Genomic DNA, 17,346 nt, shown 5'->3' on the forward strand with positions numbered 1-17,346 from the left:
CAACTGCAGCTGGACCTTAAGATCGTACAGCCACATACGTTCATGTCCATTCTCTCACTATTTGGTACTTTGACACACAGTCTTGGTGAATCTGGAACTGTAAGTTTTCAAAAAACTGTAAGTGCTGTCCAAATAAGAGCTTCCCAAACTCTTGAATAGAAAATACCATCCTAGGTCACAACTTAGGTCACAAATGTCATCTTAGGCCAGAACAGCCAATTCAGTGACCTAAAATTAAGGAAAGGCAAAAGCAAGTATCATGTATAAAATAGTTTATTACCATAATAAATAAAACTTTTTTTTACAAATATCATTTGTGCTTGTTTAAAAATGTTGAGAAGGGAATATCATCAATGGAGGGGCCTGCACGTTCCTCTTAACATTCCCAAGCCACAGATATACAGTGGTGTTCTTGGCAGCATCCTCAGCTGACCACAAAAATAGTATCAGCTCATTTACACTTTTGTTTATTCATGCTCATTTGGACAAAGTGACAGATGCAAAGGAAAAAGAAAAACCCAATAAAGGATTTGGCAGGACTCAATGGAAAGCATATTAATATAAGGAGAAGCCCCAGAATGGTGAACTGCTCATGAGTAGAAGTGTCCTTGAGGTGCCGGCGAAACGTCGGATGTGGACAGTCTCCAACTAATGCACAAATACAGCATCGGAATATAAAGAGAATACATTCATTAGGGGAGGGTGCATCCTTCTTAACGTAAGATCAGTTTATATCCTGATACGAGATCTGTGAACTTCTCATTGAACAACTAATGGATCCATCGGATGACTCAGAAGCCAGATAGATAAAGAGACAAGGGCTGTAAGAAAAGTTTAATGGCAGGCAGGGAGGGCACCCACCGCTCTGGCACCTGCAGGGAATTCAAGTCCAGTTCTAGAGGTTCCAGAATAAGTAAGTCTGATATGCTTACATGAGAATGAAGTTTCACTTGAATTTAAGCTGCAGATAAATTCACATTGATTCTTTTGAGCTGTAGGGGGTAGAAATTAAAACTTCTCAACATGAACACCTTTGGTGAGAAAATGGTTTTTTCTCTGATGTTTGTTTGCAGTCAGTGCTGAGAGGATCATGAAGTCTCCTCCAGATGGAGGGCACAGGAGCTGGTGAAGGTAATCTTAATTGAAGCGAGTGAGAAGGCAGTATATAGAGCAATAACAATGATTTAGCAACAGAGGGAGGCTGTCTGGGGCATCAAGTGTGCCCTCAATGGCCTCCTCTTTAAGCAACACTAGGTGATAAGGGAGGAGAGAGGAAGGGGCGTTGGCAGCTCTATCACAGCTGGAGTTCCATTCAAGGGTCTTAAGGCTAAACGTCTTTATTGCAAGACATAGTACAATCTATTAATCAAATGCACATCAGCAATGTGTATCTATCTCCACCAGGGCTCCTAAAATTTCCCAGAGTATGCATGTGAGACAGAGTGGTCAGTGCAACAAGGGAAAATGAGGATCTTCCTATACCTAATATTCCTAGAGTCCCCACAAGGGCTCAGACAAAGAGCCTGACAGTTGGTATAATACCTTCCAACTAAGGATTTGGAGAGGAAGTTTGCTGAATGGGATGGGGTGGTGTAGTACAATTTTGCCCCTGCTCAGCCCTCCCCACTTCTGAAAGAGGAGGATTCCAGCAAAAGGGCTGATGTTTGGCCAACAGCAGCACACTGGATCAAAGAGGTTGAGGGTAAAACAGGCCCCCAGGGATTGGATAACAAGAAGAAATCAAGTAAGAAATGTATTTCCAAAAGTTTGCTGGAAGGCTGCGAAATGGGCTCAGTTTTTTAAATACTTGGGCTATCCTGTAGCATTAATGTTGTAACCTTGTTAGCATAATGTAGCATTGCATTAATTAATGCAATGAGTTGCATTAATTGTACACTAGATAATTTGGTTTTTCAACCAAATGGTCCCCTCTGTTTCTGTCCTTTGGCTATCTTGTCATGTCCAGTGGAGGAGCCCTTTGTAAGTATATGGGATGGCAGTGCCCATTGCTGGAGTCAGTGCCCCCCCACCAAGAACAAACACCACCTCACTGACCATCTCAGTTCTCAGAGTTAACCCTAAACCCACCCCCTCCATCAGCCGGGAGGAGCATGTTCAACCAGCAGCCAAGTGACAGGGACAAGACCTCCCCACTTCAAAGCAGCCTGTCAGGATATTCTCTGGGAAATGGAGCTTCAGTATGAATGACATTCAAAGCAAAGAATTTAGTAGAAATCAAATAGCACTTACTAGACAATGGTGCCACATATCATGCCCCCACTCCTCAAAAAGGAAAAACATACATCCTGGGCAAATCTGTTCTCTTGGCATACTTTTTCTGAAGTCTAAATGTTCTGTCCCATACCTAGTAACTTTTTGTTTCCCTAATCTCTCTCCAGCCACCAGATAATGGTTTATACTGGAAGGCTCAGGTCAGTGGTGTCTGAGGCACATGGTCCTGGCTCGGGAACCCAGAGTGGCATCCTGGCATGGGAAGGCAGCACAAAGCAGCCTGCGGCCAAGTTCATGGTGTGAAAAGGAAGGGAGAAAGGTTTGGCTCATTTACACAATGTTTTTTCAGAGAAAACAATTACAGCAAAAAATCCCTCCAATCCTAGGGAGGATTACGGGAGAATAAAGCCCACGCACCCACACGTGCACCTGTGACCCCAAGAGGAACAGATTCCTGCCGCAGGAGCTGGCTTCCAGTCATGAGCCCAGTTTGCACTGATTCCGGAGTGCATTTCCAAAGCTACATTCCACCCTAAAACATGTCTGGACTTCAAAGCCTTACATCGTCTTTGCCCCTCATGCCCAGAGGTCTGAGAGATTTCATGGACATCCATCTCCCTCAGGCAGAGCTGGAGGGAAGTGGCAGGGCCTCTTGACATTGGCTATGGAGTGCTGGACAAGAAGCCTGCCATCAAGTCCCCGGAGAGCTGGGAGGCAACAAAAAGTCTCCAGGGGCAGGTGCTTCTGAGGCTGGGTTTTGGGGGTGGATTAGAGGCCTACCCTGCCTTAAAAGTGGTGGCTCCTAAACTTCAGAAGCAGGTTGAGGAGCATGTTTAAGAAATGGCAGACTAGAATGTTAGGGGGCAGCCAACAGATGGGATTCCAGATATTTTACGGGCTCTTACCCAAGGACTGGTTGGCAGCTTCTCAGGTGAAAGAGGCTGAAGGCCTCATAGCTTTATCCAAAGTCAGACAGTTGTGACTCGGCCTTAGGAAATTAGAATTCCTCTTCTTTGCATGCCGCCACCTGAGGCTAAATCTAATTATGTCACAGCCTGGAGAAGCTAGGGGCAGCCCCTGTAAGCCTCACGTGAGAAGCTACATATGAGGTTAGGGCTCCTGGAGCAGGACTCTCCCTTGAGCTCGCAGGCCCTGGCTTCCCAGGGCCATCTGTGCCAACCCTGTGAACCAGGAGAGGTCAGCCCTGCCTTGCACAGACAACCGAGGGCCCAGCCCTGGGACTCACCGTGAGCACTGGGCAGGACTAAGGAGGCGAGGCGGGGTGGGGTGGTGGGTAGGCTCGGACCAGAGGCTCTCAGAAACACTGAGTATCTTTGGTAGGGCAGAGGTACCAGGGATGGGGTCACCATCTAACATAGGCAAAGGTAAGCTCCCTGGATAAGTCCATGCTGTCACCTGTACTCCTAATTCCATTCCCTCCAAGCTGACTCTTCAGAGCTGAACTTCTAACCTTGCTTGTCAGTATTTGGGGTCCTGACACCTCTCTCTAGGGCATGTGCCCTGGCCAGCTCCACTGTGCCTGGAAGACACTTCTCCCCTTTCCTTTCTCAGATGCCATTGAGAGAAGCCCAAGCACATGAATAACCTGACTTAGGTGACCACGAGGCAGTGGACTGTCCCCAAGCATCGTGGCATAAGGGCTCGGATGGCCCATATGCAGCCCTGTGACCATCACTGGGAGCCACGGCTCCAAGGCCACTTTTCTCCATCACCTTACAGAGATAGCTGGAAACTCACTGCTTCGTTCTCTTTCCAGCTCCTGAAGAGAGTACAATCATGATCCTGAAATCTTTTGCCATTTTCTCTTGAAATCCTACTGACTTTAGTAGGAAATAGAGAGACTGGCTTTAAAATAAGGCCCAGCATGGCTCCCAAGTGCCTATAATGACCCCGTGCGGCGAACAAAATACAAAGGTCTGCAGGGCAATCCCAATGAGAATCAAAGTATAAACATAGCACTTGCTACAGTTCTGAGGTTGTGTGTGTCTGCTTTGTTAATAAAGCAACTCTGGGCTCATGACCCTTCCTGCCGATGCTCCATACCCTGAGGAATGCCACGGGGACACTTGGGAAGAGGCCAAGAAGGAACAGAGGCAAGGGAGCCTGTGTGTGAGGCCAGCGGCATGGAGCACGGCCAGAGGCTCAGCTGGGGACTCCAGAGCCCTCCCTGTCAACTGTCCCGGAGGAGCAGGCTGTGGGCCGCACCGCAGAGAACCCCTGGATCCTAAGGACCCCTCTCCAGCTCTTACCCTTGCCTCATCACCTTTGGGAAAGGAGACCTGAGGATTCCCAGCTCCAATGTCTATGGGCGGCATGCACCACACCTGCAGCTGCTTTTCTGGCCTTAACCATGAGACAGAAAGTTTCCGGGCTCTACCCTCCTGTCCCTCAAGCTCCGCTTGTCCCGAGCTAGTTACAAATGACAACTACAGGAGAACATGGTGATGTCAGACACAGGCTGTACAAGGACGGGGATGCCGGGAAGTCCCTGGCCCACCACAGTCCGTTGGGGGTCTTGGCAAAGGAGCCCAGCATGGTATATACATGAGAGGTTCTCGGCACTTTCCCACCAGTCCCCAGATGGCTGCTGCTCTGTTCTGGTAGTTTATCTTTTACAAATATCATGGTAGTAAAAAATTAAAAATGAAGGAAAATACCCTTTAGACAGCATGTCCCTTCTTTCAAAATTGTGCAAAGATGGTTCAGATGCAGCTGCCACCTTGCAGGGTAGGGGCACGCTACCCTTCCCGTATCTTTTTCCAGATAGAGAAAGAGCGCGTCTAAGCCACTGGCCCCACTTTTTCTGTCAGGAAAAGCCTACTTGAAAATTGTTGGTCATGTGGACGTGTGTGGTAGGGATGGTGGTCACGGCAAGGTTGTAGGTGTCTGTCTCTGACTTTTCTTTTAATAGACCTCTCAGCTGGCTCCAAAAATGTCTCTCTCTGATTCTGGGGACTGTGGCCTCGATATTTCAAACAGCTCCTGAGGAGACTGAGAGGATCTTCTGGAAGTTAATATCCTGAGTATCTCAGAGAGCTGTTTCTCAATATTGGTCATTTTGGCGTTTAAGGCCTTGATGTCCTCCTTCAGCTCGTGCCTCACCTCCAGGACTGTGGCCTGCAGCGTCTGCTCAGGGATGGGGTAGAAAGAATGCTTGACCTCTGCCAGGATGGGACTCCGATCCTGGGGACTCCTGGCCTCACCCACGTTGTCCAGCCGCAAGTCGCTCTTGGTGATGCCACTGTCACACGAGTCTGTCTTCTTCAGCGTGGCCTCGCCTGATGCTTTTGTCCTCTCGGGAAGTGTCTCCATCGACTCAGCCTTGGACACCTTGTTCCATTCCTCACCCTTCCCGCAAGCATCTTTGAAGCGGGCCCAGCCTTTGCGCTTGGCACAATCGCCCCCGCCCGCCTTGGGGCCCAGGCACTCGGACCCGGGTGCATGTAGCTTTGCGTGGTCTGGAACCCCGGAGGTGGAGGCTGCCTGGAAGGACACGGGCGTGGCAGGACTCTCACGTACGGTGACCACGCTGGCCTTCATGAGGCTGTGGTTGGCGGAGGCATGCTCTGTGAGGACATTGCCCTTCTCCACATCTAGGTCATCCAGGTCCCGGCCCCCTCTCTCAGCCGCCAGCCTGGCCTCTTTCTGCTGTCGGAATCTCTGGAAGAGGCGCCGGACAGGGTGGTCCGGGGGCAAGATCAGGGGGGCCTCATTCTTTCGTTTCATGCGCTCTTCCTCTTCACGTTTCACGTCACTGATCTTCCGGAACACAATCTGGAGAGAGAGAGAGAACGACATGCCATGTTAGCCACATGCTGGCTGCAGCAGCCCAGCTCAGCCCCTCTGCCTATCATGGCCCTCTCCTTCCAGTCCACCTGCTGCCAAGAGGCTGGGGCTCACAGCCTGCAAGGCCTCACGAGGCTTTTCTCTATGACTGACCTCACCCTCCTTTTATTGACACTGACTCCCAGCTTTCCAACAGCAGGTAATTGACTCCCTTTGTCATTCCCTTCAAGAGGAACAGATCCCATTTTTTTCCCTCCCCACATGCCAGGAGGCTGAAGAATCCAAAGAGCATCTTCCCAGGAAACTGTCCTAGCCTCCCTTAAATCCGTCCTTGTCTGCAATTCAGCATCATCTCATGAGCCTTTCAAATATCATTTTTCTGGCCCCACTTCAGACCTACTCCATTAGTATCTCTGCACAAAAGCTGGAGCATCTCTGGTCTAAACCATACTTCAGGGCAAGAAAGTCCCCTGGCAAGGCTACAGCTAAGGTTTCCAAGGCCACCCACAGATCTGGACCCTAAGTGAATGTGGTTGGCTGTGAAAAGTAAAAGCCAGTCTCACACGGAAGTCCTCCTTGTCCTTGGTGAGCTTACAGTAGACTAACGTCTATAAAGTTGAACATAAACTTGTCCTAACAATAATACCCACACTTGGACACTGATTTGCAGGTCACAAGGCACTTTAATGTTACTTCATGTATTCCTTTTGACAGCACTGTGAAGTCACTGGAACACCTGTTATTATCCCCATTTCAGACATAAGGAAACCGCAGCTCAGAGTGGCTAAATATCACCTAACAGGTAAGTTGCCTAGAGGGGACTTGTACCCAAGGTATCAAACCCCAGATCCATTAGGTGGCCAGCAGGTAATGACTAATGATAACAATACTTCACGCAGAGGATGGACCATCAGCAAAACAGACTCATGAATTTGGCCCTGAGTGCAGCATAAGCCACAGCTTACGGGGGCCTTCCCCGGGTCAGCATCTGACTATGGGAAAGCCCCATAATTTCTAGCTTATATTGCATGTGCCAGTTAGACTCTGGGACATGTTTTGACCCACATCATGTTTGAATTTGTGAGACGCAACCTGTAATAGGTTGTCTTTTTAGTGTAAATTTCTGATTTGAGGACTACAGGTATTGAGATTGTGTAGAAGTAGAGGAGAGGACTGTGGTAAGGGAGAACAGCAGCTTTTTCATCATCCCAATCTGGGAAACTTTGTGCCCTGGGCAGGCAACTTAGACCCACCCAGAACCTGTCCCAGGGACTTGCCATAGGACCACCGGTCTTGGGGAGGCACACATGGTGTCATGCCAGGAGCAGGGGTTTGGGGTCAGAAAGAACTAAGTTTAAGTCCCAGCCCCATTACTTAACCATGTAACCTCACACAGGTATCTTAACTTCTGAGTCTCAGCTTCCTCCTTAAAAAGTGAGGAAAATCTCTACTTTTCAGACTTGGTATAAAGCTGATACAGGATGACTTATATGAAATCACTGGCCCACTGGAGATGCTTAAATGGCTCCTGTTGTCCTCGCCCTTTCAAGGCCCCCAGCTGAAGATGACACGCAACTTGCCCTACCTCCTCCAAGAGGCCCTGCCCTGTGCTGTCACCAGTAGGTTCTCAGGTATGACCAACAAGACGACTGAAGTAGAGTGATTGGGACCCTTTTCTCTCTGTGCTCTGAGTTGGATGCCTCTATACGCGCTGTACTCTGTTCTGGGAATGGCCTCTGCTCTCCATTGGGCATCCAAATCCTCTTCACACCAAGACCCAGCGCAAATGCACCTCCTCCAGAAAGTCTTCGCTGATTTCAATGTGCTGTAAGTTATCCTCCTACCTCCCCACTCCAATGGCCCTTTCTACAGTTTGACTGCTCTTCTGTCCTGATTACTCTCTATCTTGTATCCCTTTGTAGTAGAGAGGCCAACTCTCTTCTGCCTACTCACATGCCTTCTTAGAGAGGGGAGGAGAGAGAAGAGAATAGGAAGGAAGGTGGAATGGAGGGAAGGAATGCAGAAAAGAGGAAGGAGAAAGTGGGTGAGAATGTGAATGTACCCAAGAGAGATGATGGCTTTTAGAGCTCATTGCTCTTTTCCTGCCCTTTATATCTGCAGGATATCTGATTCCTAACACTATCCCCCTTTTTCACTTGAGCAAGTTTGGGCAGGTCTATTCCTTGTAAGCAACAATTCCTGAACACAAACATATCCTATCCCGCTAAAAGGTCCCTGAGGGCTCAGAACAGTACTTTGGAGGTCACATTGTATTTTTTACTTTTTAAATGTTTGCTTATTATTTGCCCTGAAAGAGCAATGATTTTCCGTTTTGTTTCCAATTTCCAGCTGTTCAAAGTGCCTGGTACCTAGCAGGCCCTCAATAAATATTTGTGCAATGTAGAACACATAAATATTGGCTAATGAATCCGTGGGATAGTATCTTCTTCCTGGAAAGATGAAATCACAGAGGTCATAGTCAATGTTATAAAAAGCAGAGTTTGGCCTGGACACACATCTCTCAACATCAAAGGTCAGGGGCAGCCTCTGAGACTTGAGATGTTCTAAGACTAATGAAAAGGAAGTTCTTCAGATATTGAGGAGTCAACAAAAAACTGATCCAAAGAGGCTTAACATAATTCATGGTGGACATTTCGGAGGGGAAGTGGGAGTTCCTCTTTGAGGGTGTGGCTACATTGTGCTTGTCCCCCAGAGGCCCCATGGGTCAGAATCCTGGACTGAACCAGCCAGCATATTCAGGTGTTATGACTGTGTGGTCGATGTGGGCAGTTCAGGCACTCACAGACAGGGCCTGTTGGTGGAACCACGGGTCTCTGGATCTGTGCAGGCTTTTTTTCCAAAGTGTCATCCTAGGCTGCCCTCCATCATCCTGTGTGATAGGCAGCCCCCCTGAACGTCACTGTCTCAACCAATGGACAGGTGAGCCAGGGAAGAACTTCCTATCCTGCAGAAATGCCTGGTTCTTCCTTTGAGAATCAGGGAGGTAAAACCTGCCACCCCCAGGAGACAAGGCAAAAGGAATTTTTACAGAGCTGATGTGGTCTGACAGCTTTGCTGATCTGGAGTCAAGGGCTCTGCTTACTAACTTCAACTGCTTTTCTGGAGAAGTTAGTCATGGAGTGTGTCTCAGAGGCAGCCATGACCACGCATTTTGCCAAGTATTTTAGATCTGAGTGGGCAGGAGTGGTTGTATGACTCATGACAATGAGGTCTGTGCCACCAGCACCAGCCACAGCAGCTCTCCGTCTGCTTGGAGATGCTCCACAGCTTCCCATGGCAAGAGTGTATCCTGGGAATGATGGGCATGACTCCCAACTCCGTAACCCAGGATGCTCCCTGTACTGGACAGGTGATGGATGGAGGTCTGGGGAACAAGTCTGTCCAAAGTATTCCATGACGCTCTAATAGGTACTATGAGGTGGGAGAAGTTCCAAGGTTAGGTACGTTTGAGCCGCAGTGTTAAATGGGTTGCTTTACTGCAGGACTTCTCAGAGCCTTACCACGCTAATGTGCCTTATGAATGTCTAAGAGGAAGACATTATATGCAGCATTTCTTAAGCCACTTCCCCCAGATCCTCTCTTTTGAATGAAAGAACCCCTCTGGAAAACACTAAAATTATATCAATGTGTAGGGTATGGGATGTTCTCTGTATTTGTGTATAGCCCTGACAGATGGGCAGATGTTTCCTGTTCCAGCTAAAGGGGACCCCCTATCTCTAACTCACTCGCTAAGCCCCTGGAATTTGAGATTTGAGGACTCCATTGCAGATGCATTACCCCCTGGTAGACAGGCCAGGGTCAATCCAAACTCTGTGGCTATAGCCATCCTCGTTTGTGAAGCCAAAAGAAGTGATGTATATTGCCCTCCCTCCAAAAATCTGCTTCTAATGTTTGTGGTTTAATGGGGAGAGACAAAAAGAGATCACAGGTAACTTCTCTATGCACCACACATAGGCTCCTGAAGGATGGTGTGAAAATAAAATCCTAAAGGACTTCCATTTTCACTCATCCTCATTGCAGACTGACCTCATACTGATCTCATCATCTCTGCCTGGCTGATTTTATTTTTGAACTCTTACATGAGCTCAGGGAACTGACATTTAAAAGTACCCCTGAGATGAACATTTTTGCAATGAGGACAACTGCTCATTGGCTCTTGCTTTCTTTCTTCACATCACAGATCCTTAGTCAGGGACCACACCAACAGAGAAGTGCTGGGGTCTGTCTGGAGAGTTTGTTGCACTGGAAAAGGCCCAGCCCTGGTGATAGAAAACTACTCTGTTCTTGGCATGGTTTCAAGGCACTGGTAATGGGATAAGTCCAGATCCTTCCTGGATCCAGCCAGAGTCCTGCCAGCCCACAGGGGCATATATTTTTCTAGCCTGACATGTTGCTCAGAATGCTGAGCAGCTCATGACTTATTGCAACCTGGAGACAGAGGACGCCTGGAGGGCAGGGACGCTGCTGTGCCTTGCTCATCCAACTTGGCATCCCTCTAAGCTCGCACCAAGCAACGGCACTAAGTCTGGGAAGACTAAAATGGTTGTTGAGCTGAATGGAATTGACACTCAGATCCTTAAGCTATAGGGATTTCTTGGTAATTATTTTCTACTAGGTTTGAAAAACCAATACCCCTGGAATCTGACGTGAGCCAGGATAGTCGACCACCTCTTCTGGGTTACATTAAGAGGGCCTGGCTCCTCTCAAGCCTAACCTGTTCTCAAGCCCTAGCCAGGACCAGGCCAAGGGGAGGAGTCATCCCCTCGGGGTCTCATGCATGGGGGAAAGGCAGGCCTAGGAGGGGAATGGACTTGCTGGAGTTCTGGCAGCAAGAGAATGTGAGGAGGGCACCCAAGTGGGCGCACAGTTACTTAAAAGAACTCAGATTGTGGAATAAAAATACATATGTAATGTCAATCCTCAGTGGTTTGCATAAATGAGCTGAGGTATGAGTCATCGAAATCTATGGATATATCAAAAGGGATTTAGATGATTTTCTCTTGGATTCAGACACATGTCCCCAATCTGAAATGCTCAACAGTAGAAAGAGCACTGGCTTGGAGTGGTCCTAGCTCTGCCACTGACTAGTCACTGTGTGACCTTGGGAAAGTTATATCCTTCCTTGGTTGTACCAGATCAATGGTTCTGAAATCTGGCTGCACTTCAGAACCCCTTGAAGAGGTTATCTAGTGAGTGAGAATTTCCCATGGCAGGGCTAGAAACTGGCATTTGCAGCAAGCTCCCAAGTGATTCTGACATGGGCAGCCTGACCCAGGTCTGCTGACTAGGCTCTCAGAACCCCTGGATGGATGGATGGTGAGGTCACTGCTACTCTGCTGTCCCCTGTGCATGGACTTGTGCTCACACGAGTGTGGCCACACACACCAGCCTCCTGCGCACCTCTCTGCCTGTACTCACACTTCTAGCCAGACTCAGCCCTCCTAGGTGCTACCTGGGATTGGAGTGGGGGATGACCCTGGTCTCTCACTCAGCCTCTGGTCCCTGAAGGATGACTGAGAGGAAACGGGGAGGCCCCGCAACCACCTTCAACTCTTTCTTTCTTAGATCTGACAAAAAGCTGTCTTAGAGTGGGGGGACATAAAGCCAAGCAAACATTTACTGAGCACCCACTGTCTGAGAGCACTCAGCAGGGCGCACACACTCTATAGCTCCTTGCTAGTAGGAGCCAGGCCTCTTGTCCCAGAGCTGGGGTCCCTGTTGGTGCTGACTCAAGCACCGTGAGTGGCCGAGCGTCAGAAGGGCCCTAACATCCCCACAGGCCCACTTGACGTAGCTTTCCTTGTGGTTTCCTCACCCACCAGCCTCCTCCACCAGTCACCCTGCCTGGTTTTATGGCAGAGCATAAAACATGAAGGTTAACAAACTGGGCCATTTAAGAAACTTAAAACATGGAAAAACAAACTGCAGATGGGCAGATAGGATAAGGCAGTTGGTTGGGTTTTACTTTTGGAAAAGGCCACTTCTCAACCCCCTCAGAAAGATCACTTCTGTTATAATGGAATCAAATGCTACATTTTCTACTTGGTATCATGATGAATACGTGACAGCCCAGAACATGGGAGGCCCTGAGCCTCGAGGAGGGGAGGGGGCCCCAGAGGGACCCAGGCCAGTTCAGCTAAGGCTGTGTGCTGCCCTGGCCTGAGGCTGGAGGGAACAAAGCACAGCACTGTCCTCCAGGGGATGCCAGGCTTGGGAGACAGAGCAGTAAACCCACATCATAAGCACAGAGTGCTAAAGTAGGCCCAGGGTGGGAGGGCGAGGGCAGGAGCCTGTGGAGTCAGCATGGAGTGACGGCATGTGCACACGCTGGAAGTCAGGTGGACTTGGATCGTGTTCCCCAAACCTCAGTTTCAGCACAGAATACAACTGCTTTCACGGGACTGTTATAAGGATTAAGTTGGATAATGTAAGTAAGCCCTTAAGGAGAGTGCTTGACATTTAATGGTTGCTCAGTAAATGTATTATGTATTACTCTTTATGGGGGCGGTCCTTGAGATGATTCTAGAAGGATGCGCTAGAATTAGGTATAAAAGGTAAAGAATTTGGGTGAGGGTATTCCAAACAGGGAACAGCCCACGCCAAGACACAAAGGCAGAAACGCCAGCCAGGGAAGAACAGTGTCTTTGTGGTGGCAGTCCTGGTGAGAGGAGCTGATGCTGATGGAGAGCTCTGATGTGCCAGGCACTGTGTTAAATGTTGGACCTGTGCCATCCTCGAGGAAACCCCAGCAGGTGGGTACATTATTATCCTCACTTTTCAAATAATGAAACCAAGTTCAGAAAGAGTAAGTGATCGCCCAAGAGGACAAAGCTGTGGAGCTGTGAGCCAAACCTGGGCAACTGGAGTCCCTGCCCACACCATGTCTGAGGCCATTCTTCTAGGGAAAATGCCTTGGGTTTTAGGGCAAAGGACAGTTTCTCTCAGTATAGGCTGATGACCTCCACTAGTGTCTCTCCGTCTTTGTCCATTGGCAACTTCTCTAAAGAATTCAGGGGCAGCACTAGGAAGTAGAATATCTGGCCAAGGGAAGGCGAGAGGCCAAGAAGCCAAGATTCCCAGAGGATCTAAAGAGGGAATGCCTCTTTAGATGCATTAGGCTATGTGGTGTTTTAATTTGTCAGGATGAACCAATGACTTAGGGTGGAGCCCAGACTTTGATTGGTTAAGTTGAAAAAGAGGGCTAGCAACACATGAGCCCAACTGTTTGGCTTATTGGAAAATCCTGCCTCCCTGAAGGATGCTGAGGTTACCAGTTACCCTGTTGACCACTCGTGACCTCTGGGCCCAGCACTAGGCAGAAGGAGTAGGAATGCACAGATGTCCCAGTGGCCTTTATCCTGGAAAACCCTAGAGGCTAGAGCTGTTCTGTTCTCAGGGGACCTGGTCCACTGGCTCTCAGCACACTGCTAACAGGCAGGCCCCTCCCATCACCATGCAGCATCTGTACTTTCTTCTGGCATTAATCAAGAATGACTTGTCTGACCCATCAGTGCCATCCCATCATCTTATTCACTCCTCTAAGGTCCCCACTAGACTGGCAGACATGGGCAGTAGGTGGATTGGACATATCTTCTTTTGACAGACCAACCTGGGGCCTGAAAGACTCCCACAGATGCTCCTGTTCCTTTTTCTTCAGGAAGGTTCAAACCCAAGATGAGTATCTTTCCTTCTCAGTGCCACCCAGAGAATGAGATGTGCCCCTGGGTTGCTACTCAAGGAAGAGATGGCACTGCTGTGCAGGAGTTGCTATCCTCTGGCATTTCACTAGGGGTCACATTTGTCACCTTCTCCTTGTTTTGTGCTCCCTCAGTGTAGTGGACTGAATTGTGACCCTCGAAAGGCATGTCCACCCAGAATTTCAGAAGGCAGCCTTATTTGGAATAAGGTTCTTCACAGATGTAAGCAAGGTAAGGATCTCAAAATGAGATCATCCTGCATTAGAGTGGGCTCTAGACCAGTGATGAATGCCATTACAAGAGACAGGGAAAAATGCAGAACACAGAGAAAGGCCATGGGGAAGATGGAGGTAGATACTGGAGTTATGTAGCTACAAGCCAAGGAATGCCAAGGAATGCCAAGGATTGCTGACAGCAACCAGAAGCTAAGACAGGCCTGGAATGGATCCTTCCCCAAACCTCCAGAAGGAACCAAGGCAGTAGACAACTATATTTCAGACTTCTGGCCTCCGGAACTGTGAGAGAGAAGCAATTTGTTTTAAGCCACCAAGTCTGTGGTCGTTTGTATGGCAGCCCTCAAACTAGAACACAAGGTCTGCTTCACCACTTCCTCCTCTCTCCCTCCCCTAACGGAGGCCCTGTCCACAGCCCTGCCCTTTGCGCTTAGGCCTCGCCAGCTGTTCTCCCTTCTGCTTCAGTATTTATCCTCACGCAGCTGAGGCCGGCATAGAAGCCAACAAGACAATGGATGTAAGTGCCCACACCCGCCGTGTGCTGGTTTCAGACCCTGAGGAAATTACTCGATCTTTCAAAGCCTTAGTTGTCTTCTGTACAGTTCCTACTTCTTCTTCCTGTGGAGTTGCAATGAAATAACATTTGAGAGAAGCCCCCCTTCCTTCACATTTATAAACCAATGCTGCTTTTCTTTCTAGTCCCAGCCTGAATATTCCCACACTGAGCATGGGTACATCAGTGTTTCAGAGACCCCTCAAACTCTACTGTCCTAGCCAGAGCAGTCTCCCTTCCCACCTAGTTCTTCTTCAGTGAAGGTGAAGTAGATAATCAGGTCAGTAGGAATCAGAACCCCACGTGGGTGGGTGGGAGGAGCAACTGAAGAGAGGCCAGGTAGAAGACTGTGACTAAAGCTAGTGACAGATATAGAGGGGATGGCCCAGGGAAGCAGAGGAACGGGCAGATAAAACACAACATGGCCCGCTTCTAGACATACACACCAGTTCATGATGCAAGGAGAAACAAATACAATCTGCAAACTCTGCACCTCATTAACCTGAACCTGAATCAAGAATGACTTGTCCAACCCATCAGTGCCATCCCATGAAGACTCAGGCATCATCTTATTCACTCTCATAAGGGTCCCTGCCTAGACTGGTGGCCATCTTCTTTTGACAGACCAACTTCAACCTGTGGCCTCACCTGCCCTAGGTCCCTGAGGGGCATTTGCAGCCTTGTGGGTATCCCTGGGAAACACATGCTACTAACTCCTAGAGGGCTTTGGCCCCTAATGTTGTCTCCCATCCTAGGAACCAGACGGAAGCATGTGCAAAACACAGGCCTTCCCTTAGCCCTTCCAGAGGCAGTTTTAGGAGTCTGCTTGCCTGCCTATGTCTCCACTCCCAAGAGGTTCCACTCTGATCCCTCAAAGGAGGACAAGTCTTACAGACTGGAGCTTTGAACCTCTTCCTACTTCCATTAAAAGCTCCTTGAAGCATGTGGCCCCAGTGGGCAGCCCTCAGGACTCCTGTCTTTGCCCCTTCACTCAGGCAGTGCATAATGGGGAAGCCTAGAACCCCTGCCCTCCCCACCTCCAGCAGCACTTGCCAACCAGTAAGAGGGACAGAATCTCCCGGGGAGCTTTTCCAAATACACATCTAGGCACTACTCTCCTTGCATCCCTCTCTGCCCTTTAGTCTCCACCTCTATTTGAGAGCCAGTGCCCTAAGCCTAGAATGACGATCATGCCAGTAAAGACAGGGGAAACAGGGTAAGGCAGCCACATAGGACATATTTCATACTCATGTTTCGAGGACACACACACACGTGCTCAGCAGACAAGATGCCCCTTCTCGATGCCAGTGTACCAGCTGCACACGTAGCTCCTCTTACCAGCTACTCCCAGCCCTCTCTCCCTCTGCTTTTTTTTTCCCCCTTAGTGACTGACAGGTATCCTATCCTGGGTAGAGGCCTGAGGCACTGGATCTGAAGCCAAAAACAGCTGAAGGGTGGTGGGAGTGGGCAGTAATCCTATCCATGCTGCCTGAGCCCTCTGTCTGCAGGGAATATGCCCAGTGGGGAGCAGAGCCACAGCCTGTCCCCTAGGTGGGGAAGAAACTCTCAGCCAGTGAGGTCTGTAGTCCAAAATTCCCAGGGAATCCCCCTGGAGCTGGGCAGTCCCTAGTCCCAGGCCCCTTGGGGAGAGCCTGTTTTGTGATGGATTTCACAGGACTTCACGGCTCTGTATGTCCATTCTTCGACCAAACCTAAATTTCTGACTGGGGTTTTAAGCCTCAGGTCCTTTCTTTATGGAGAGGTGATATTCTCTCTGAAACTTCATTAAACAAGGAAACAGCTCTGATCAGCCATTCAAACACTCTTTATGCAGTGCCTACTGAATACAGAGCAATGTATGAAATGTATGAGATAGCTGGTCCACATTTAAAGAAAGCTAAGACTCTTCCTTTCAGAAGCTGATGATCCAACAGCTTTCCCAGCCTGAGCTGATCTGGGAAACAGCTGCATTTTACAGAAGGACCAACTGAGAATGAGAAAGGGAAGGGGGGATGGGAGACAGCGCCCATACAGTGTTTGCTTCTCCTTGGAGTCAGGATGGTGGTTCAGAGGCTGTTCTAGAACAATCCAACCTCTCTTTAGAATGCTGACACTGATTTACAGAGTTGGCACTGCTCTATTCTTAGCCATGGACGGGGCCACCAGGCCATGACGCCACTCTCCTAATGAGAGGGGGCAACGGAGAGTTCCTGAGCAGCTGCCGCCAGCGGCTCAAGTCCTTTACTTTATCCAGCTTAGTCATGACAGCAGCTCTGGGAGATGCTCTGTTGAATGTGCTTTCATGAGGAACTTTTCCACTTGTGAGAGCATTACTCCCAGTTTACAGATGTGATGGTGACTCAGAATGGTAACTGGTCATTCACTTGAGTTCTTGGTATATAGTGCTAACATCAGTCCCTTAGGACCTGGACCATTTCTAACCTATCTCCCATTAACACCTAGTATATTTACACTGTGTTCAATTTTAGCACCTGAGACTACCAATATATTCATCTATCTCTTTGTGTGTTTGAATTATCTCCCTACTCCCATTGTCCCTCCCTCCCTCAATAAGACAAGTCTCCTTGCTAGAATAAACTCTACCTTGTTCATTTTTGTGGTCCCAAAACTAGAAGGGTACTTGTCACACAGCAAACATTCAGTAACTATTTGGGGACTGACAGATTGCGTGACTTGGGCAAGTCAATTAACTTCTATCTTTGTCTATTATAATTTGGAAATAATATGCTTTACAAGAGAGAAATATTGTGAGGATGAAATGAGACAGTGAGCCCCGGGATGT

At 48.7% G+C, this 17,346-nt stretch overlaps 1 protein-coding gene across 2 annotated transcripts in view; it reads right to left on the reverse strand.

Moving 5' to 3' along the window:
* Positions 1-234: 234 nt before the first annotated feature.
* The window catches only part of LOC105484917 (potassium voltage-gated channel subfamily H member 1), a 455,126-nt gene continuing 438,014 nt past the window's right edge, over positions 235-17,346 (reverse strand). For both annotated transcript variants that reach the window (XM_011747028.3, XM_011747026.3), the window contains exon 11: positions 235-6,027. In XM_011747028.3, the coding sequence (XP_011745330.1) occupies positions 5,170-6,027 (858 nt within the window). In that variant the 3' untranslated portion in view covers positions 235-5,169. The remainder of the gene's footprint in view (positions 6,028-17,346) is intronic.

Source organism: Macaca nemestrina, chromosome 1 (assembly GCF_043159975.1).
Source record: "Macaca nemestrina isolate mMacNem1 chromosome 1, mMacNem.hap1, whole genome shotgun sequence".
NCBI classification, from domain to species: Eukaryota; Metazoa; Chordata; class Mammalia; order Primates; family Cercopithecidae; genus Macaca; species Macaca nemestrina.